The 22,429-nt window shown below is 43.5% G+C and overlaps 1 protein-coding gene across 19 annotated transcripts in view; it reads left to right on the top strand.

Moving 5' to 3' along the window:
• The window catches only part of LOC125720343 (receptor-type tyrosine-protein phosphatase delta-like), a 274,785-nt gene extending 255,235 nt beyond the window's left edge, over positions 1 to 19,550 (top strand). For all 19 annotated transcript variants that reach the window (XM_048995623.1, XM_048995619.1, XM_048995620.1 and 16 more), the window contains 10 exons: positions 621 to 796; positions 2,836 to 2,955; positions 3,248 to 3,402; positions 10,191 to 10,476; positions 11,515 to 11,693; positions 12,436 to 12,562; positions 12,778 to 12,903; positions 13,943 to 14,097; positions 15,018 to 15,153; positions 16,659 to 19,550. In XM_048995623.1, the coding sequence (XP_048851580.1) occupies positions 621 to 796; positions 2,836 to 2,955; positions 3,248 to 3,402; positions 10,191 to 10,476; positions 11,515 to 11,693; positions 12,436 to 12,562; positions 12,778 to 12,903; positions 13,943 to 14,097; positions 15,018 to 15,153; positions 16,659 to 16,727 (1,529 nt within the window). In that variant the 3' untranslated portion in view covers positions 16,728 to 19,550. The remainder of the gene's footprint in view (positions 1 to 620; positions 797 to 2,835; positions 2,956 to 3,247; positions 3,403 to 10,190; positions 10,477 to 11,514; positions 11,694 to 12,435; positions 12,563 to 12,777; positions 12,904 to 13,942; positions 14,098 to 15,017; positions 15,154 to 16,658) is intronic.
• The last annotated feature ends 2,879 nt before the right edge of the window (positions 19,551 to 22,429 follow it).

Genomic DNA, 22,429 nt, shown 5'->3' with positions numbered 1-22,429 from the left:
GCTTCTGGGCCTGAAATGCCCAACGCTGATGATGAGGAAGCCTGACTTTAGGTCATTGGTCTTGGAAATTTGCTTTTCGGTTGTAGTTGGCCAAGTAAAAATATCCACGCTTTCATCTTTGACCCGCATCTCCTGGACGGGGTTACAGGGGGCCTGGAACAGAACCTGAGTAGCACAGGGAAGGTTATACCTTGAATGGGATGCCGGTCCATCATGCAAGTAGATATGCTAAAAAATACACAGGGACAAAAACACAACTCATCACAATCATGAATGAATTTTCTGACTCTCCTTTCCCTGTTACCCAGTATTGTAAACTTCTATTGATTTTTTTATTAGGAACCAGTTCTGATATTCGAATCTTCGTATCAGCTTTGAATGCTCATTACTGAGAGACAGTGACAGTTGTTGTATTAAGCCTGGCTACATCTCAGCAGCCTGGGGTGATATCGATCACCCCGCCAGCCCGGTTGTTTCTTTCCCTTCATATCTCTCTCATCTGTCTGTCATGATTTCGCGGTCAATCCGTCCGCCGACCCTCTCCGAGTCCAAATTCGGTTACGATGTACATTCCTCTTCTCAGTCGAGGAGTGCTTATGTATTTATTTTATCTCTTCTAGGGATCCCTGGCAGCGATTACATCAATGCCAACTACATTGATGGCTACAGAAGGCAGAATGCTTACATCGCCACCCAGGGATCCCTGCCTGAGACCTTCGGGGAATTCTGGAGGATGATATGGGAGCAGCATAGTGCGAATATTGTCATGATGACGAAACTTGAGGAGAGGTCAAGGGTGAGTGTCTGCTCGTTGCACGTCCATGTTTATATTTATATAGCACTTTCCAAGACACCCAAAGCACTTTATAGGACCAATGGGGAGCCACCACCAGTGGGGCCCCCACCTGGGTGATGTGACGGCAGCCATTCTGCCCCAGTACGCTAACCACACCGTAGCTAAGGTGGTGAAGGGGCGGGATCTGACCTGATATAGGGGATGATTATGCGCTAATTTTTTATTTAAATGGCTCATAAATGTTACAATACAGGATACATATGTGTCCATTTGTCTCATACAAAGGTTCTATATCAGGGGTCTCCAACTCCGGTCCTGGACACTTACTGCCCAGTAGGTTTTCTGTCCTACCTGGCTTCTGATGAGCCACAGCTGTTCTCAGGTAAATACCAGGAACAGCTGCGGTTCTTGCGAAGCCAGGTAGGATAGTAAATCTACTGGACAGTAGAGACAGTTGAAGACCCCTGTTCTGTATGTGTCAGTGGTCCCAGTGTCCAGTGATGTTTCTCTTCTCTTTCTCATTGTGACTGCTTTCTGCAGATGCTCTCTGTTTTCTTCTCCAAGGCAAGACCTTTGCTTGCTTGGCCCCACCACTTAAAGCACCTACTGTACTTATACTGTGTGTCGCTCCTTTGTGCATGTGCTCCTGGTTTAGCCGCTAGCGCTAAGGCCGAACCTCCACGCTAAGCCACTCTGTAGGCACTTAGCGCATTCAGAGGTTTCTCCACGTCACGAAGCATGTTCTATAGCCGCAGCCGGATAATGAGTAATGACACAGGAAAATGCACATTGTTCTCATAGTCACAGCTATATTTAAATGTTTATTTTAGGCATCGGGGGCTATGGAACACAAGAGCACATTTTCACTTTCTTGAAAGTAATTCGTCCACACGGGATGTACGTATGTGAATGTAAAGAGACCTTCCTCCCTCACCGTTAATCTGAGATGGTCATTATGTCATAATCTTGCTTTTTTTGCTCCTGAATCCACATCCGAGTACTTCCTCCGTGTTCTCCGCCTTCAGGGTTGACTATACATGTTTTCTGGTGAATGTGGCTGCCGGAATCTGGTAGATGTTTGTCATGATCGGACGTTCTTGCAAAATTTTGAAAATGACATGTTTATGTTTTTTTTTTTTTTTTATGTGGAAAGACATGCATTGTCTAAATGACAGAGATCCATCCATTGTCCAAATGACAGAGATCCGTCCATCCATCCATTGTCCAAATGACAGGGATCCATCCATCCATCCATTGTCCAAACCGCTTATCCTTCTGGGTCGCGGATGACAGAGATCATTTATATGGATATAATTATAAAGTTGCTGTAATGTGGGCTTTGTGTTTATAAGTGAAGAGGAGCACAGAGTTCTCAGTAGGTGTTCTTTCCTCGATAATAAGGCATTGCGCAGATAAAATAAGTTGACCAAATTGCTTCCTCTAAACTTTTTCAATAATTCAGTGTGACATTTCAACACAAAGTGGATATTTTCATTGCTTATCTTGAAGAGAGGGGCTGTAGTATGCAGTTTCCAGCTCACGCAGTTACAGCACAAACTGTCTTGCAAGCCTTATTTAGGACCTGGCCTCGAGGTGCTTACGTCTCTTGGTACACCGTTGCTTAAGACTCATAAACACCTTTAGTTTGGCTGCACCTACGGCTGTGTAGAATCATGTAATAGCACCTGTCATTGGGCAGTGAAACAGTAACATAGCAATGAAGTTGTATTTTATTGGCTTTTCAATGGCTAGTCAAACTGTATCGTACCATAAACGTGATTGCTTAAAGTAGCATCTGTTAGGCCAATAAATAAAATAGAATTTTAGCTGCGTGCTTTCAGGTGTCTCCGTTTATTCTGACTGTTGGCTGGTCAGTTAGTTTATGTGGGAATTTTTCCCTTGACTCTTGGACGTGAGACTACCTAGGTGTGCATTAGCAGTTACACTAGTATTTCTCTCACTCTGCTTTTGCAGTTTCATTTTATCGCATTCGATTTTGCATCTAATGCGATATTATATGCGATATTAAATCACTACAGGTAAAATGCGACCAGTACTGGCCAACGAGGGGCACGGAGACGTACGGCCTGATCCAGGTGACGCTGCTGGACACCGTGGAGCTGGCCACGTATTGCGTGCGCACGTTTGCGCTTTACAAGGTAAGGAATGCGAGGGATGCTCCATACTGTCCTCTTGAATCTGTCGCTGGGCAGTACTAGCCTCAGCATAACTGTCTGGTACATGTTTGACTGGTGAGCATTGTTAATTGATAATTGGCGTCCGTAATTGGTATTTACAGTATTGGTCTTTATCCTGCTTGCTAAAGTTGAAGTCCGCTCCCCCCCCCTCGATTTTATCAGGACTTCTACTTCAAAAAGCAGCCCCCTGGATTGTGTAGTGTCTCTCCTTAACCTGATCCCCCTCCATCTCCTCCACATCATCCTCGAGCAGAATGGCTCCAGTGAAAAGCGGGAAGTCAGGCAGTTCCAGTTCACGGCTTGGCCGGACCACGGGGTCCCTGAGCACCCCACTCCCTTCCTGGCCTTCCTGCGGAGGGTCAAGGCCTGTAACCCCCCCGATGCCGGGCCCATGGTGGTGCACTGCAGGTACGTAAAGCACGTCTCACTGCCCTCCAAGCGTTCCGGAACTAACGGAAATAACTGTGTGTATGAGCCGATTTCCCAAAAAACAAGCCTTGCTGGCAACATGGTGCTTATTGCTGTCTAATTATAGCTGGTTATGATGTGCAGGGCCAATGTGATTTGGAGGGGGGGTTCATAAGGACAATTCCCTGACAGGAGAGGTGGATAGTTCAGATCCAGAAAGTAAAAATCTGGACCAAGATTTTGTTCCAACCAAACAGTTGACTATTCTGTGACTGCGACTCTTTACACTCAACTGGCGGGTAGAAAGAAACACTTGTTTTGGATTTTTACTTGGATCCGGATCTGAACTATCCACCTCTGTCAGACAGGGGCCCTAAAATATTACTGGATTAGTCTGAGTTGAGGGCCCCATATGATTTGCTCTCACGGCGCCTCCTGATGACGTGCTGCGTAAAACGGCTGTGCATGGAAGAATGGTGCCAAGCATTTTTTGGTTTATGGCCAAAACAGCTGGATAAATAATATCAGTGCCCTCCGCTGTCCTCCCATGGTCTTCCTGTCTCCTCCACCGTGCTGCACATCAACCATGTTGAAGCAGCCTCATTTCCTCTGGTAGCATTCCTGTTTCCTACCCCGGGGGGTGGGGGGGGGGACTTCAGCGATTAATAAAGGATCTACATCAAGTGGTGAATAGCAGGCATTCCCGGAGGGCCAGGGAGATGACACAGCAAACGGCCCCCGCCACAAGCGAGGGGTAAAGCACGAAGGGGGAAGGGAGGTTTAACCACAAGAGGACACGGGCTCATTTAATTACAGGTACCCGCAGTGTTTTTATTGTCCTACTATGATGCATCCAAAACAGGAGAGTCGACGCTGTTCCGCACAGGCGAATGGTAATGCCTGCACAGCAGATAAAGACCAAAAAAAACAAAACGATCCCTTCATCTAAGGTCTCCTGAAGCCGCTGTTTTTGAAAGCTCTTCTCTTTTCTTTTCCACAAAGTGTTGCGTTTTAAATGAAAACGAAGGTTTCGATGCACTCGTAAATACTCGAGCTGTTACTGCCAAGACCAAACACATTAGGGACGCGTTTATCATGCGTTCCTGCGTATAACCACCTCCCCGGGCACAAGATTAAACAGCCGATTGAGGATTTTGATGCACCTAGGCTACCGTGGGTGTAAATGAAGGGTAGCAACATGTACACGGTCTTGCCAAACATGCTGCACTAAAGGCTAGGATAGCTTGGTGCGTAGAGAATCGTTAGAAAGAGGGTGGGAGAGTAAACAAAAGGAAATGCAGCCGTGTTAGAATAACGTATGGGAGTCTGTGTGGGAGCCAGGTATATTGCTGGGGGAGGATGGTAAATGAGCAGTTATTGAGTGATAAATGAAATAGCTGAGCAGTCGGTGGTCAGTTTATGGTCCAATACCAAAAACACGGAGCAATGATTAGACACAGTATGAGAGTGTAAATAATAACTGAATACAACCACACAAAGTATTTGCTCGCCTGAGTTTTGCTTATACAAATATGTCCTGAGGGCAGAATGAAAAATGATTGGTGCAGATAGATAACCAATCAGACTGTAGAGAAGGTGGGTCCAAGCAACTAGAGGAGGCGGGACCAAGACATCTGATTAGTTGATTCCACCTCCTCTAGATGCTTGGACCCATGCCCTCTACAATCTGATTGGATATCTCTCTGAACCAATCCTTTTTCATTCTGCCTTCAGGACATTTTTCGATTTGTGAAATTCTAATTGGCAAAGTATTGAAGTTTCCCCCCAGCTGTGCCGTTTTGCTACAGAATCCAAAAACGCTCTGTTCTGACAAAGTCATCAATGTGTAAAATGGTTGGCCGCTGGAAATGCCAGGATTTGAGAGTGACCATGTAGGATGGCCAGCCTCTTTAAAAATAAAACAGGGGCAACAGGCAGGATAGGTGTGTACGGGGGAGGAAACTGCAGCACAAAAGCACAAACGGACCGCAGCCATCATGCGCTGCGTGCATGTGCTGCGTGCATGTGCTGTGCGCATGCGGACGGCTCCCTTGCATTATCCCTGAATGTGTTTTCTAATTCCAGAGTGCAGAGCTAATTTCGCCCGCTTGAAAATGGCAGGAGTGATCCGTTCATCATGTGAAGCTAATCCTGCTTTGGTGTGATGACTAAAAGGCTGCATTTTGACAGGGGTCACTGCTGGGATAATCAGTGTGGGTTAGCAACAGGCAGATGGAGAGCCGTATTGGCAAGAGAGCCTCGCTTTTGCTGGTTTCATTTACTAAACCTCTCTGCCGTCAGTGACTCTTACTGCCAGGCTTCTACAGCTCAGGCATAAAAATATACTTTGTTAAATTGGCATTAATGAGTTATTGCAGGAGGCAGGACTGCTGGAAGGTTGGACAGTTTGCCCACTAGTTTAGAGGACTTTGATAATTAATTCTTTTTGTTAAGAATCATGTCAGAAGAAGGTGTTTGTTCTGGCTTTAGTACTTTTATTTCAGAAACAGCTGTTGAGATTTTCTACTTTCTCAGAAGCTGTACTCGGTCGCCAAAATCCTGGCAGCTTTTGCAGTTATTGCTTTAGCTGTAGCTTTTTAAAAAGAATCTTTAAAAAAAAGAAACCAGATCCATCCAAAACTAAGTGGCAACATGAAAAAAGTTCACGGAATAAAATTCCATTGCATTGTGGGATTTCCTTCATTCAGTTTGTACATGGATTTCTTCCCTGCCTGCCTGTATATCTGTCTGTCATTGCTGACAGCCAGGTAGACAGACACAGCGACAGGGAGATGTTAAATTTCAGCATGACTGCGTATTTCCACTGATTTCTGCAGCATAGACTGACAGGAACGTTGCATGAACAATTCTGCAAAATCCTGCACAATAAAACCACATCCATTGCAAAAAAGACCGTTAACCCAGGTAAGCCAGAGAGGCACGGCGATATTTACAACAAGTCAGCCGCTCTCGTGGCTGCCTGATCCATCTTGCATGCAGGGCTTCAAGTGAAAACCAGGAGAAACAAAATAGAATAATTCATACTTGTCTCCGTTCACCATCCCGGAGGGCAGAACGGTCTGTGAATTTCCCGAGCGCTGGTAAAACCTCATCCCCGAAGACTCACCGACCATTTTACTGTGTTTTTTCCGACCCTGAATGACGATATCCATAGTTCCTTAAAGAGTCGAAGCTGCCCGGTTGTGATAAAATAGTGAGCTACTCAGAGTGATTTAATGACAGCAAGGCACAATGTACTTGGTGTTTCACGACAGCTTACTTTTTAATAAGTTATAAGTATGTTCATGTAGCTCCAAGGTGACTGTTCCTGTACGAGTTATGAGATCGGGTGAGCTTCAAATCAAGCAAACCACAAAACTATTCCATTTCTTTACCGTCTTATAAGATGTGATCTATGGTCTTTTATTTTCCAACCTTACTTTGGAAAAATCACTGCTTATTTAATTCCAAACATGAACGTTCAAGTCCAAAAATTACAAAATTCATTCTGAGCTCTCTGTTTTAAAAAAATTCACATGTGCTTGAGAGATAATGAGAAATGACTGTTTACTTTGACTGTCGGGCAGTGAAAAAGTGACTCTTACCGGTGTAATGACTTAGATTTAGATTTAAAGCACATGCAATACAGAAAGAACTTGGCAAGCAAGTTTAAGAATATAAATTAAAAATGATGACCTCTGAAGCTAAGGAACACGGGAGAGAAATATTACATAATCAAAGATAAAAGGAGTGTGGATTTGTTATGTAATAATGTGGACGGGGCCCCAAAAGTGAGCATGGGATTGGGCACTGGTGTGTGGAAATGCAGAGGGACAGGGGATTAAGCGCTTGGAGTTGAGCCTGCATCACTGGAGGCCGTCGATTCACCTCTGACTGCCCAGCTGCCTGTTCCCTGCCCAAGAGAATGACTTTGCAGGAATGGGATCCAGACCATCTGCAGGGCGGTGCTCCTTTGCGAGACCGTGCACTACAACGCCGCTACAGACGGGCAGCTAGGGGGTCTCGGCAGGACTCTCTGATTCCCTTCCCACCCCCCACCCCCCCGTCTGTGTGAGGTGGATTATGTTGACACGGCTTTTCCGTTGGCATCCAGGGCCCGGGAAGAAGTCAGTTGAAGGAGTGATGGAAATTGACGATAAGCTGCAAGGTTTTCGTCGCCAGACTCAGTGAAGTGACATCAGATACCTGGCGTCTACGGCGTCCGTTTCATCAAAGCCATAATTTCTCGCTCTTCACACGGGCCCGCCATTGAGGAATGCCTTTCATATGGTCCTGGCATGATTAATGCGATTGAAATATCAGATGCGAAGCGCGGACGCGCAAGCATTCTGCTTTTCAAGCTGACATAAAAGCAAAAGCTAATTTTAGAAGCTATTTTTCAGCCAGTTTCTTGGAAATTAACTCCTTTTGCGGGTCATCTATAGACGAAATCACAAAGATTAGTAAGGGGGAAATAACGTTGTGTCTGTTACTTCTGTGAGGGTTATGTGAGGGCTTCGAAAAAATTATCGTTAAAGTGTTAGCCAGCCAAGTTCAATACTGCAAAGCCCTGTAGCATCAAAGATCTGAGAGTTATGTTTGGACTCTCCTCCAGTCAGCTTCTCCGTCTGTGACCAGCTCCAACTTTTAATGTTACTTATCAAGGGAAATATTTGCTGTTTTTCGTTCCCGCTACACAATCTGACGAGGTTAGGTTATGCTAACATTTAGCAACGAAGCCTTGGAGGTGCAAATCGTGGAATGCGGGACCATCTTCAATGGTCATTTAACGCTTGTTAATACTTAATGGGACTCTGGTATTTCGGGCTGATCTGACACAGCCGAAGCGCTGAGATGACGATGTGTATTTTGTGTTTTTTTTGCTAAGAGTAAGACACATTAAGAAGACAGTCAACGTCCAAGTAGGTCCTCTTACAGCCTGGCAGTTTTCTGCCTTAGCTTATTATAGCATATTAATAAGATTAAAAAACACAGCACGTAAAACTGGTCGCTTAATGCCAGTGGGCAGAGAGCGACCTGTGTCTGCATCCTCATTTAAATACCACATTTGTCCGTCGCATCGCGGGACAGTCATGCGATTCATAAGGCAAAATAAAAGCCGACCCAATGAAATGAATCGCCCTCATTCAAGCCCGTAGCCCCAGCCTAGGGAAAGTAGTGGATACATCTCAAGCTTGGAAAAAAAATACGAGCAGACCAAATCCTTTCAGCAGTATTTATGTCAGGAAGTCGCTAGGGCTTTCCAGAAAACAGGACAGTCCTGTTAAGGGACAACAACAACTAACGAAAAACCACAGCCGCGGTTAATTATATAAACCGTAAAATTGTCTGTGCTCAACTCACCTATAAACGTCTGAAATATCACAAATGACAAAAAAGGTCGTTGACGTCACTGGAGCGACAGTGTGGCGTCGGTGAGGCATGTTTGGTTAAGGGGGCTAATTGGTATTAGCTGCTCTGATAAATTTTGCAGTGCAGTATATGGATGGGCGTGTTGAAGACGTCTGCATATGGAGCTTCCGGGACCTCGCGGGAGGCCACGTGACCTGGGCCTCTGTGGGGGCCCTTGAGCGGGGAAGCTAAGACCCTTCACTTCACATCATGCTCAAGGTTAAACCTTCAGCGGCACTCTGCCGAGATCAGAGAAGCGTGTTCTACTCACTCACTCACGCAGTATCGCGCCGGGCTTTATGTGGGCAGTGAATATGAGCAGCTGCATATTCTCCTCACTCAATACCGGCTACATGTCCTGTTGAGTGCAGCACCTCGGCCTCAAGTGGGCAGTGCACATCATCGACAGCATGTTCTCCTCACTCTGTCCCAGGGACATCTCCTGTGGAGGACCGTTAGCTCGGCTTTATGTGGGCAGTGGATGTCAGCTTGATGATGTGTCTGTTGGCAGGTTCTACCCATGCTCATGTGGGTTTCCTCCCACAGTCCAAAAGCATGCCGTTAGATGAATTAGCATCTCTGAATTATCCTCGATGTGTGTCTCCTGCAATACACTAGCGTTCTGTCCAGGGTATCATCTGCCCTTTGCTTCCTGGGATGAACCTCAGGCTGACCTCAGCCTTGTACTGCAGTGTTTTCCCAGTCCATATTTTTGTTCGCTACCAGCTCCAGGTAGGGAGCTAGGGTGGAGCAAAAGTGTGGACTGTCTGGCAGGGAATCCAGCGGGAGCAAAAACATGGACCGACTGTTATGGAGTTTCATGGAATGGGATTTTGTTTTTTTAGATTAGTTTCAATGGAAATGTTTTAACCATGAAAGTCATCATTAGGGCCAGCTCTGAGTGTTTTGACACCCTAAATGAGATTCTCCTAACCCCCACCCCACATACACACACACACACACACACTGGCAGAGCAGGAAACTAATTTTGTCCATTCCTTTATATTAAAAACATTTGAATAGCGCAGGGTGTCTGGCTGCAAACTGTTTCACAAGAAATGTACTAAAATATTAAAACTTTGGGAAATAATTGAAATGTCACCGAATGCAACCAGGGCTATTTCTTCAGATTTTTTTCATTCACCCCCTCTAGGAAATGGTGCCCTAGGCGATCGCCTATGTGGCCAATAAGGGGGGGTCCGGCCCTGCTCACCATTATAAGCAAATTAATAATAATGACGTATCTGTTTGTCAAAAGGTTCTATATTGGGGGCCTGATTTCTTATCACCACGTTGATGGTTAACAAGGAGTTCTGCTGGAGGGCGGCACATTTCGGGTCAGTAATTAACGTGGAGCCTAATGTTCTGCCTCATAGCGCCGGCGTGGGTCGGACTGGCTGCTTCATCGTCATCGACGCCATGCTGGAGAGAATAAAGCACGAGAAGACCGTGGACATCTACGGCCACGTGACTCTCATGAGAGCCCAGAGGAACTACATGGTCCAGACGGAGGACCAGTACGTCTTCATCCACGACGCCCTCCTGGAAGCGGTAACCTGCGGCAACACAGAGGTGCCGGCCAGAAACCTGTACGCATACATACAGAAGCTGACGCAGATAGAGTCAGGAGAGAATGTCACCGGGATGGAGCTCGAATTCAAGGTAGGTGTTAACTCAGCGTTCACATCTCTCCCACACAGACACAGCAAATCACCACAAACGAAATCATCTGAAAAATATACAAAAAAATACACAAATACGATTTCTGTATCAGGCTAGAAAATGCAATAGAGCCATGGCAATCAGGGTGGAGTTTGATTTAGCATTCGTCGGAAAATTGAGGACAATCATACACTTTTCTCAAAGGCTTTTAGCATTTTCTTCCTCAAGCATGACCTTAGGTTGGTGATTTACACATTAAAGGGAAACTATGTTGTACCCTGACTGATTTCTTTGGTACATAAAGACTTTAGCAACACTTTAGGTTTTTAAAATGCTCTCTAGCAGCAAATCAGGAGGACCTTATAAACACTATTAATTTAACATGAAATTATGTCAAAAACCCTCAAAAAGAAATCGCGAGAAAAAGTCTCTCGTACGTATGTATTCTGAACCATGGCAAGCAGTTAACGTAATAGCCACTTCCCTTTCTGATCCGATCACATGGAAAAGGGAACGGGTAGTCGTCCAGGTTTCCAGTGTACCGCGGAGAAAAAACGAAAAACCACGCCTGCACCCAAGCAGCGACAGCATGCTTTCACGTCTGACAGGCTGCTGCATTTCTGCAGACGCCTGTTCACTTTTTATATGCAAATGATCAGTCAGGCCACGCCCCTTTTCCTATCTCACTCCCACTCAGGTATGATTCTGAATATACCGTCCAAATAAATGAAATACATTTACAACTGCTAATCTGTATTACATTTATCTGCTAATCTGTTAGCAGTAATCTTTCAGTTACTCGATTTTTTTTCTTGATGACTAGCACTCATAGTGCGATACACACACACATACAGATATACATACATATAGTTTTGCTATCTATTTTGTGGGTGTCTGCCAGGACATCGCTTCACGGCTGTTCTGCACAGGTGTTTATCTGCCGGGATGGGATACAGGGGTAGTTCCTATGTTAAAAAGATGGGGGCACGCTGCAGGTGGCTGACACTTAACGGGGGTGCCGCTGTGTTCCCTCCGCAGCGTTTAGCGAACACTAAGGCCCACACGTCCCGGTTCATCAGCGCCAACCTCCCCTGCAACAAGTTCAAAAACCGCCTTGTAAATATCATGCCCTACGAGTCGACGAGAGTCTGCCTGCAGCCCATCCGGGGAGTGGAAGGTTCGGATTACATCAACGCGAGCTTCATCGACGGCTACAGGTAAGTCGGCGCCGCATCTTTTGTTTTGGTGCGGAAGGCATGAGGCTCGCGGGCAGATTCACGGGACTAAAGTTTCCCTGATTAATAACAGCAAAGCAGTTAGATCGTTAAATGAGACGTTCCGGCTTCAGTAAAGTACTGCGACGTGCGAGAACTACTTAATTAGGACCGGCTGAAATAACTCTGTCAGGCTAACTCCGTTTATTCTCCCCTTCATAGTTGCTTACACGCTGCAAAATGCGACTGTCAGGAAAAAACTGATGACATACCCAGCGTTTTACTAAATAAACCTTCCCCTCGCCATCTGTTGAGTAGGTTTGTTGTGCTGGGGGTTTCCACTTAGGTAGACTGAGTTTTCTTTGAATTATCGTGCTGTTCCAAAGATAAATAATAATAATTTACTGCCAAAAACATGAAGTCATTCGTTCATGCGTTTGCAGACTTTGATGCCGAGCTGTCAAGTCGCATGACAGTATCTTCAGAAATGTGCCCAGCAGCTCATGGTGCTCTTGCAGTGAATAGCTTGTAGATATGAGAGTGTTCATTTGCTTTGTTGGAGTCATTCAGTGCTTTGATTAATGTGGCATTAATGGCTTAAATATGCTGGCTTTGATAGACTCATTTTTTACAGCGGGGACTGAATTAAATCATCTTGGCAAGACCCGTCCTTGCAGTTGGCTGAACGCAGGGATTCCGATGTCGGAACACTGTCATTATTTGCTATGCGTTGGTCTCTTTGCAGGCAACAGAAGGCCTATATTGCCACTCAAGGGCCCCTAGCAGAGACCACGGAGGACTTCTGGAGGATGCTCTGGGAACACAACTCCACCATTGTGGTCATGCTTACAAAGCTGCGCGAGATGGGGAGGGTGGGTCATTTTGGCCGAAACACAATGTAGGCTCTTTTTGGGGTTCTAGCGCTTGGTGTGCTTGGCAACAACGAAAGCAGAATTGCAACACATGCATATTATGTGCACATATAGTATATTATTCTAAATGCTATTTTCATGCATGACACTTGGGAGACTAATGTTAGTCAAATGGCTTAAAGCTTAGCTGATAATGCCCTTTCTTGCTCTTACAGGAAAAATGCCACCAATACTGGCCAGCGGAGAGGTCCGCTCGGTACCAGTACTTCGTGGTGGACCCCATGGCAGAGTACAATATGCCCCAGTACATTCTAAGGGAGTTCAAAGTGACAGACGCCAGAGTACGTAAAATCATCATGAGGCGTGACTGCAGTTGTGCCTGTGCCACCCTTCTTTGGGTCGGTTTTAGCTCATGTGAGGTCATTTGCTGCGGACCGTTGGGGTGGGGCTTAACTTAGAACATCATCTACTGTGAGGCTCCTCTGATGCTGTTTGTCGGGGCACCGTGCTTGAGTAGCACTCTGTTGTAATTTTAATATCGGCTATAATCCATTGAGGTAACGTTCCACCCAATACATTGTACACATTGTACACATAGCTGCACATTTTGTCAACAGTTTGGCATAATGATGAAATTGCAGAGAATGAAAATGTAGACCGAGGTAGAGAATTGGCTGTAGATACGTGTGACTTTCACGTATCTGTACTTTAGACGGCCCGACAAAGGTCCTTAATCATCTTAAAATGTTCTGATTTTCTAGCGGGTTGACGGCTCCCCAACATATTCCCCTTCCCCATCAGCAAACGTAACTGGCAGCTGCTGCATGCTGGAAATGTTGATATGGTGTTTTTGATGGCTGAGGGGGTTGACTGGGGATCAAATGCACCAAGTTCTAAGCTCTGCAAGCTTGTCTTTTATCACAGGCTTATGATGATAAATAGTGCGGGCTTGACTTTTGTAGTGCATATTACAAAACAGCTCAGCGAGATTGGCTCCCTTATCTTGGATACACATATCATGTTAGTAATGTATACTCCCAAAGCTACCTTGGCAAACACTAGCATCAACTGACTGCAACTTCACAGATCGCGCTATAAACATTCTTTGATAGACTGACAAATGACTCTCCTTATAAACAGCTTCATATGGATAAAGTGCTCTTCCTTCCTTCAGACAGAATTTTTGAATACACATGGCTCTTTGAACACAATATGACAAGTCAGTTTTATCTGTATTGCATTACACTGGAAAAGCAGGTATTTCATTGCCGTTTTCTAGCTATCAGTTCTCAGTTGAAGACAACGCGTCAAGAGATGCCTTTTTCTATTTAAAAATATGACAGGTGACACTGTACTTTTTTTTATAAATCTGTACTCCAGGATGGACAGTCACGAACAGTACGGCAATTTCAGTTTACGGACTGGCCGGAACAAGGTGTGCCAAAGTCAGGAGAAGGGTTCATCGACTTCATCGGTCAAGTACATAAAACGAAAGAACAGTTTGGTCAGGATGGACCCATCTCGGTGCACTGTAGGTAAGGAAGAAGCCGCGAGGTTTAACGTGTCAAGTCATTAAAAAGGAAGCGTGTGCTTTCTCAGAGATAGTGCTGTTTAACCATTTTGTCCTTTAATTTACCCTGACGGAATCCCATCTGTGGACTTATGAGCGTTACAAACAGCTGCCCTCTGCATCGATTAACCAAAAATCCATCCGTTGCTTACAGCTGCTCATCTAGGCCTTACATGGGCTTGGATCGAAGTTAAACATCAGAGGGCATGAAAGAATAACAGAAATAATGCAAGTACCAGTTAGCTAAAAGGGAGTATTATATTAACATACTACCCTCAAGGTGAATTCAATTCTATAGGTCAGGGGTGGGCAGTCTTATCCGCAAAGGGCCGGTATGTATGCGGGTTTTCGCTGCAACTCCCTAATTAGATTACTAATTAGAGGACTGATTGGCTGAAGAGTTCTCACACCTGGGTTTGAACAGCTGACCTAAAGGTTATCCCAGAAACCTGCGCACACACCGACCCTTAGCGGATACGATTGGCCGCCTCTGCTATAGATTGATGAGATGCACTGGGCTGACTGGTCAGGTAAACCTCAGTCCTAACATCAGTTCTCTGTTGATCACGTCTCCTAGACCTATGCTTTACATGTTTTTTTTTCTTTTTCCAGAAAGGGTGTCTGGCTGTTGCTGTATAGTTGATGACTGATAAATTTATATGTATAATCTGTCATTCATTGTAGAAAATAAAATTGATTTCTTCTGTGCTGGTTAACTTAACCGAAGACTGTAATTGTGCTATGAGCCAATTATCCAGCTTCGGAATACTCAGCTGTTATATTTTAGCCCTCAGATGTTGCTTTCCGCAAAATTTCACCGTTAAAATGATTTCCTTTGACTGAGCAGCGTGAAAACTTAATTACTGTCGTTCCGCTATTCCACAGCGCGGGTGTGGGGAGAACCGGTGTCTTCATCACCCTTAGCATTGTTCTGGAGCGGATGAGATATGAAGGAGTGGTAGACATCTTCCAAACGGTCAAAATGCTAAGGACACAAAGGCCAGCCATGGTACAGACAGAGGTAAGCAAGCCGAACAGTGCTGTGGGCAGGGCTCTGGGGTCATGGGGTGGAGCTCTGGGGTGAAGGGTCATGGGGTGGAGCTCTGGGGTGAAGGGTCATTGGGTGGAGCTCTGGGGTGAAGGGTCATTGGGTGGAGCTCGGGAAAAAGGTGGAGCTGATTAGCAGGTGTCAACCCACAAAAGACCTGGTGATACAACTTGAGACATAAACTGGGATCAAGGCCATTCGAAGAATGTTAAACTGATGCTAAACCCAGGAAAATGCACATACCTCATTCGTCAACGGCAAACAAAATCAGAGCCATATAAAACCCTCCAAGAGGACTGTATGCACAGCGCCCCTCCCAGACCCTCCCAGCTGATCCTGCTAAAACCATAATTAAGTCCAAAACCAGACAAGGATCAACTGATCTTGCGATCATGAGCGTCGCTATCGTGATCAATTTCTGTTCTAATGTAACTTACCCCCCATTTTGTTTTTGCCCACAATGCAAATCCAAAAATCCCCACAGTAATCACTGAGCTCATTACAGACTCTCTACTTTCCATTGTGTTATTATTAGTATTTTAAAAATTTTATTAGAGTGGTTTGACTTTTTGGGGTTTTGGGGACTTCAGGTTCTACCTCGGGTGACTGTAAGAGGTCCAACTTTGATTCTCTGTTTTATACTTAATCTCTCTGCTTTGGTTTACCAATAGACTAGGGTGACCCCTTAATCTATGTCAGGGGAGACACTATGAGTTACTTCAACTTTTACAAGCTACTTTAAAACTGAAAGGCTCCTGTGCTCAACTAAATAGTTCAAACTGAAAGACTCACCCAGCTGTTTCACATTAGCATTAGTGACACATGTGTGATTATAGGAGACTGACCAATCAGCATACAGCAAGAACTCAGTGCTAAAGTGTTTTAAATTAAAATGGTAGTTTACGAACCCTGTCCTAGCTCGAACTGTCACCCCTTGACATGGATTGGTTGGTCCCCCTACAATAGACATGCATGTCGCGCCATTTTAGAGGACTTATCTTCACCTTTAGACTGTAATAGGTAGTAAACTCGGCCGCGGGGGACTAATCTCAATGGTACTTGAACATCACACTGAATGTAAGAATCCTGTTGATTGGATGGGCAAATAAAGGCAACACACGCAGCATTAAGCAGGGAAACATCATTAGAACAGGGTGGAACAAGTACAGGTTCAACATTAAATAGATGCAAAACAGAAATAAAACATAACAACTCCAGTACATGTTATGGCCACACCCCTTTCTACACTGTTACATCATACATTATTGGATTATTTTACCACGTTCACCAAGGCTTCTAATTAGGTATGTGAGCACAACCCTGCCTCAAAATTCTGTACATCTTAAACGCTCTATTAAAGTGAACCTGAACCTGAAAGCCGATTTCTGTAAGACAGTGTAATGGGAATCCAAGCCTGAACTGATGTGTGAACATCACATATTGTTCAAATGATATATCTCCTGCCTGTTCTCTTTCAGGATCAGTACCAGTTTTGCTACAGAGCTGGACTGGAATACCTTGGAAGTTTTGATCACTATGCAACATAATATTTCCACCCATAGTGAGGAAAAAAAATAAAAAAACGACAGGCCCATCAAGACACGGAGAGCCTCTTCTGAGCCATAACTACTTGCTTTGAGAAATATTTCTTAATGCCAAGCTAAGCGTCTGATGTGAAACATGAACGAGAAGAAATAAAATGTTCTAGGCGGACCAAGAATCGACTCGTTTGATAAATCACCCTGGTTTTTAACAGCAGAAGACACGGAAGATTTTTTTTTTTCTTCATTCTTTCAGTTGCTTCGAGGATTCATGTCGGAATAAAACTGAAAGACAATAGGAATCGCATCAGTGACTTGAGCATCAACAACACACACCACCTGGTGCAGTGTGAATGGTCAACACAAATCTGAAGGTCACCCCTCAGTTGTATAGCTAATATGACAACTCCACCACCAAGCACATAGAGGTATATATATATATTTGATTTCAGAAGGACACCGTTTTTTGTGATAAAAGCAGGCACTGCAAAATAACACAACAGATCCCGTTTTATGGTTTATTGCTAACAATTTGGAAATTGGGAATATATAAAGACAAGCTAAAAACAAATAACAATCATGTAGTTTTTTTTCTAGTGTTTTATCATACAGCTGACCAGTGCTTTGTTTTTAACTGTGTAAAATTAATTTCTTTTTTTAATCAGGTTATTATCATTTAATAAAGATAAACTAAACACAACATTTGCTTGGAAAACATAAGGTGTTTTTTTATCTCTAGGACTGACAACTACTCTTAGGTGTCACAAGCAGAGAAATGTCGCAATTTTCCTTTTACCCATTACTATGATTATTATTATTATTGTAATTTTGTTGCGCTCCTGTTTACGTATTGCACACTTTTATGCAGTGCTTCTTGTACACTACCAAATAACTTGGTTACGGGGTTGTTATTTCATTTTATTTTAAATTTTTATTTTTTTTTTATGCAAGTGCCCATAACAACCATGTGATTAACTTGGGCTCCGTGGAATCAACAGGGATGAGCAAAGTATGAAGTTGCTGCTACTGATTATCTTAGTTCTTCCGTATTGAGACGATATACAAATTTTGCCAAATCAGTTTATGACCCCATATATATAAATATATATATAAATATAAATATATTAGCATATATATAATGACGATATAAATATACAATTATATGTCAGGAGAGATCAAGAGAGAAAAAAAAAATATTATTTATATTTTCTGATAGCTTCCACAATGAGATTTCTGTATTTTTGGGGGAAATTAAGAGATTTTTCACTGGAATGCACATCAGTAGGACAAAACGTATTCTGATACAGTGTATCTTTTCCTGTGCAATAAATAGGTGTATTATATATAGGATAAATGTAGTTATTTTGTTAGTCATTCTACACTCATTCCCGAAAGGACACAGAAACTGGCCCCCCGGTATCTGTCGCAAGGTGCTTGGGTGCGTTGACGCGCTCTTGCCTCATCGACCGGTCTGTGTTTTGTGCAGAGGACCACATTTGCCTTGTCGAACAGCCAGTCTAGATACCATCCTGCAAAGTCATAAGGACAAGTACAAAGAAACCACTTACTAATGTGCAAATATAGTAAACAGTATCAAATTAATGTTTTGATTTTACATTTAGAGTGCCTTATATTAAATGCCTGTTTTTATAAATTCCTTTACATTTTTATGTATTATATGTATATTTAATTTTACCTAAAGTATTCTTTTTTTATATGTTATTTGAAATTATATATGCAAGTAAGTCTATTATGGTATTCCTGTGTAGGCCTTTGTCTTTCCTTTGGCTGAGCATATCGGTTTAAACGCCCCTGTAAAGTTCACGGAACCCAGCTGTAGAGATGCTCTAGAGCGTTGGACGACTTTCAAAGAAACGTGTAGGTCTGTCAGCCTCAATCCCAGTTATATTGAGATTAAATTTTTTTTGTTGTGATTCAGCACCATCCTGAAGATCGGTTCGCAGTTATGAGATGAATTACTAGCATTACAGGCGTATACAGTGCGACGACGTTAAGTGTCGGGTCAGTCACTATAATACGAGGTCAAGCGGAAACAGCTGCGGAATTAACATTCGCGGTGCCGATAAGTGAAATACACTTTCCTGGCTGCTCAAACCACGGGCCAGAACTGTAAATTCATTTAGTGAAACGTATATTTAATCATAACGGCAGTGAACGCTGGACGTGGATAGTTAAAAGTATATTTTCGCTAAGCCGGGAGAGCGGTTCGCTGGGGCGAGTTCGGCATTTGAAGGCCCGACAATCAGATGCACTCCAACGCCAGTCGTGTCCGTCGCTGTAGCACTGAGCCTTCATTCCGAAATCCTTGTGCGTTTTATTTTGTTTTATTTAGGGGATTTTTGGATGTGCATTCCAGGTGCTTTCTTTCCCTTGTCATTTTCAAGTAGCTAAACCATTTTCCGCCAACCATCTGGTCAAGCAGATTTTTTTATTTGTTTGTTTCTTGTTTGTCTCCATTCCTCATCATACGTGTGACGATTGAGGTGCTCACGCCCAGCATCGTCTCGCTGTAGAAACCATTTCTGTTCATAGTCTGTTTCGTTCAGGAGGTGGGGCTCTGCTCCTCCTCCTCCTCCATCGTCATCTCGGCCTTTTCGATATGCATGAAAACGCATCGCTGACGGCCCCATAGGACAACTCGCACTTTCTATATCTTTGTACTATGCACTGCCCTATTGATTCTAAACCCAATTATGTTACTTGAACCCATCTGTAAGGAGTTTTAAAGAAAAGTCCCACTTGATGTGTCTGTAAATAACGTGGAAAATGAAATATTTAAAAAGACAAAAAAAAAAAAAAAAAGAATTTGTGGACAAGACAGCATCCATCCCGATGGCAAGATACTCCAGCACACGAAAGTCCTGTCATGACGTCTTTGCACATGGCTTTACCGTTCATGCTTGGAGTGTCGTCACAAAATAAACTTTGTGTCCTCCTGCTCTTTAGCTCATCTGGATGCACAGGCCGGAAATTAATGTACAAAAAAAACAATAAAAAATCAACAAAAAAAGATGGCTTGTTAAAAGAATCAATTACCTCTTATTAGTATTATATGTAAATGTCTTTTTCAGAATGAAAGGAGTGCTTTTTATTTTCTTACTTAGGTTCCATTGATGGTGAAAGAAGTCTGTATGAAAATTCAGTTCTTTGCTGACACAAATTCCATTTGTTATAAATGAATTCTAATAAAAAAAGGTCTCAGTGTTACGCAGCATAGTTTCACTTGTTCTTCCCTTGGGTATTGATCTTCCAAGACGAAGTCGAATAGAAAATCTGTAGCCAAAAGAAAATTAGAGTTTTATTGAGTCATATTTTTCCTGTGTGATTCCATGGGTGCATAAGTCCAATATTATCTGTGTATTTTTGTCTCGTTTCTGTATAGATTGTATGCATTCTCATTTATTTTAGGCGGGAATCTGTGTGGGAAATGGAACACTCTAAATAGCAATGATACTTATGCTACTCATATCGCTATGGAATTTAGAAGCCATTGCAACTCCCTACCTCTCCTTTTGAGAACAGGAAAGTGAGACGCTGGTCTATATTCATTATTACTTTGGCACCCTCAACATTTTGCCTCATTTCCCATAATCCACTTGGGAGGCCAAAGTTAACAGTGACATAATCAATGTGACCTGTCACAATGTGACCTTGCGTTTCCGGAATTGTTCTTTACAGGGGTGCTGCTAGAGATTTTGGGCTCCATGAAAGCATGTCATTTTGGGCCCTCACCCCACACAAATCTATTTTTATTAGACCCCCTGTCAGTCAGAGGCCCTTGAAATCATCCTATCTTTCCAACCATTCACGTCTCCTTTGGGCCCTTGAGCAAGGCCGTTAAACCAAAGGAAGGAGAGCATGATGGGATACGTGAAAAGAAACATTCAGAAGTATCTATATCCGTACTTGTGCAAGTGGCATAATTTCAGACTTGCATCATCAATTTGCGCAAGATTAGAGAACATCGAAACATTTATTGATTTCCGAAACGTGGGAGGGATGGAGAGATAGCGTCACGATGATCAACAGCACCAGCCATATTGGACACGAGCGAAAATGCTAAGCTAGCTGTGGTCCGTCATGGAAGCTCGGTATCACACGACACCAAGCTATAGACTTTAATGTCAATAAACCTAAGCATTAATTCATTTGAGAACATAATTAAACATTGAGCACAGCTACAAGGATGGCTGGCCATTCCTCGCTGCTGGAAGTCCTCCCACGCTCCATTCCCTGATGCCTATTAGAAGTGATCTATCATAATTATGGTCTCTCCAGCTCCTGCAGGGATCTAACCGAGGTTTTAGGAAGCACAAGAAAGAATCTGCTGACCCTATCTTGTTTCTCAAATGACAGGTGACACTTTTTAGTGACCATGTGCCATACATATACGTTAAAAATGTGTGAAAAGTGATCACGGTAGAGTATTGGTCAGAGTAGAGAAACGGCCTTCTCCGACCACATGCCAATGGCCAAAACTCGTCACGGAGATGTTGGATTTTCCCAAAGTACCTACTAACTGTCACTCTGGTGAAATAGAGTAAAGGTATGACAACGGACGCCGACTCCAGATAATGTCTCCTGAGAAGGAAAATCAGTGCAGATGGATCCAAACCTCTGAGTACGGCACCGAGAGCGAGGCCATTGCTAGGCAGCCCTCCGAATCGAGCTGCGACGACAGTCAGCAAATCTCTCCGCTTTGCATTTCTCTCATACGTATGTCGTTTCTCTCCTGCATATGTACTAAATTGTTGAGTTTGTTGAGAAAAAAACTGACAAGGTCAAAAAAATCTGCCGTGTGAAATATATAGCATTATAGCTTATATAACATACATACAAGGTTATGAGTTTCATTTCCTAAGTCTGTAGGTAAGTCAGAAAAATAATAAAACAGTACATGACAGTAATAAAAATAATTACATAGTAGCAATAAAAGTTATTACATACTGTACTGTACTTCGAGCCACGAACCACTTAAGTCACACAATGTTTTCCCGCGCCTTACTGCATGCGTCCGTTATTACGAACCATTGTATCCAACTCAATTTTTTATATACAGTAATAGGCTTTATGGCAGTCCGTTCGTAAGTATGACTTATCTGTATGTTCTTAACTGGGGTGCTGCCTGTATATTTATAAATATGCAATGATTAAGGATATTAAGCATCAAGCAAGGCCTGATAATCTCACAGATATCGATTGTGGAATGTTGATTGTTTCTCATTAAGCTATTTCCTTTTATCAAATGAACATGGAAAGCGAAGTAAACTGAAGAAAACGGCAAAACAGTTTATGGTTCCATCACAGTGGAGAGATCCGGGATCTGGTTCGCCTGACGGCTGGCTACAGGCTTTGCGTTTAATCCAGATGCTGTCTCAGGCCTTGTATGGAAGAAGCCTAGGAGCTGAGATCTGCTCTAAGACGTCTCTTTTACAGGTCCCAGCAGAGCAGCGCTTCCTTCTACACCCTGCTCCATCCCACTAAGACGTTCTCCTCCTGTTTTACGCATTTCCTCTGTTTTTATTCAATTTCTTTCATCCTCACATCTTCACCACGACAACCAAAGGCTCTGCTTTCAAAAGGTCCTCTCCATGGTGTAATTCCTGGAAAGCAGTGCGTTTATTTAGGGATGTTTCCAAGCCTATGCCTGTGAATAATTTCTTGATTTTTTTCGCCCGTTCGTTTGT

The sequence above is a fragment of the Brienomyrus brachyistius genome, chromosome 25 (genome assembly GCF_023856365.1).
Source record: "Brienomyrus brachyistius isolate T26 chromosome 25, BBRACH_0.4, whole genome shotgun sequence".
Taxonomy (NCBI): domain Eukaryota; kingdom Metazoa; phylum Chordata; class Actinopteri; order Osteoglossiformes; family Mormyridae; genus Brienomyrus; species Brienomyrus brachyistius.
The sequence above is the reverse complement of the archived record's forward strand: the minus strand, read 5'-3'. Positions and strand labels throughout refer to the sequence as shown.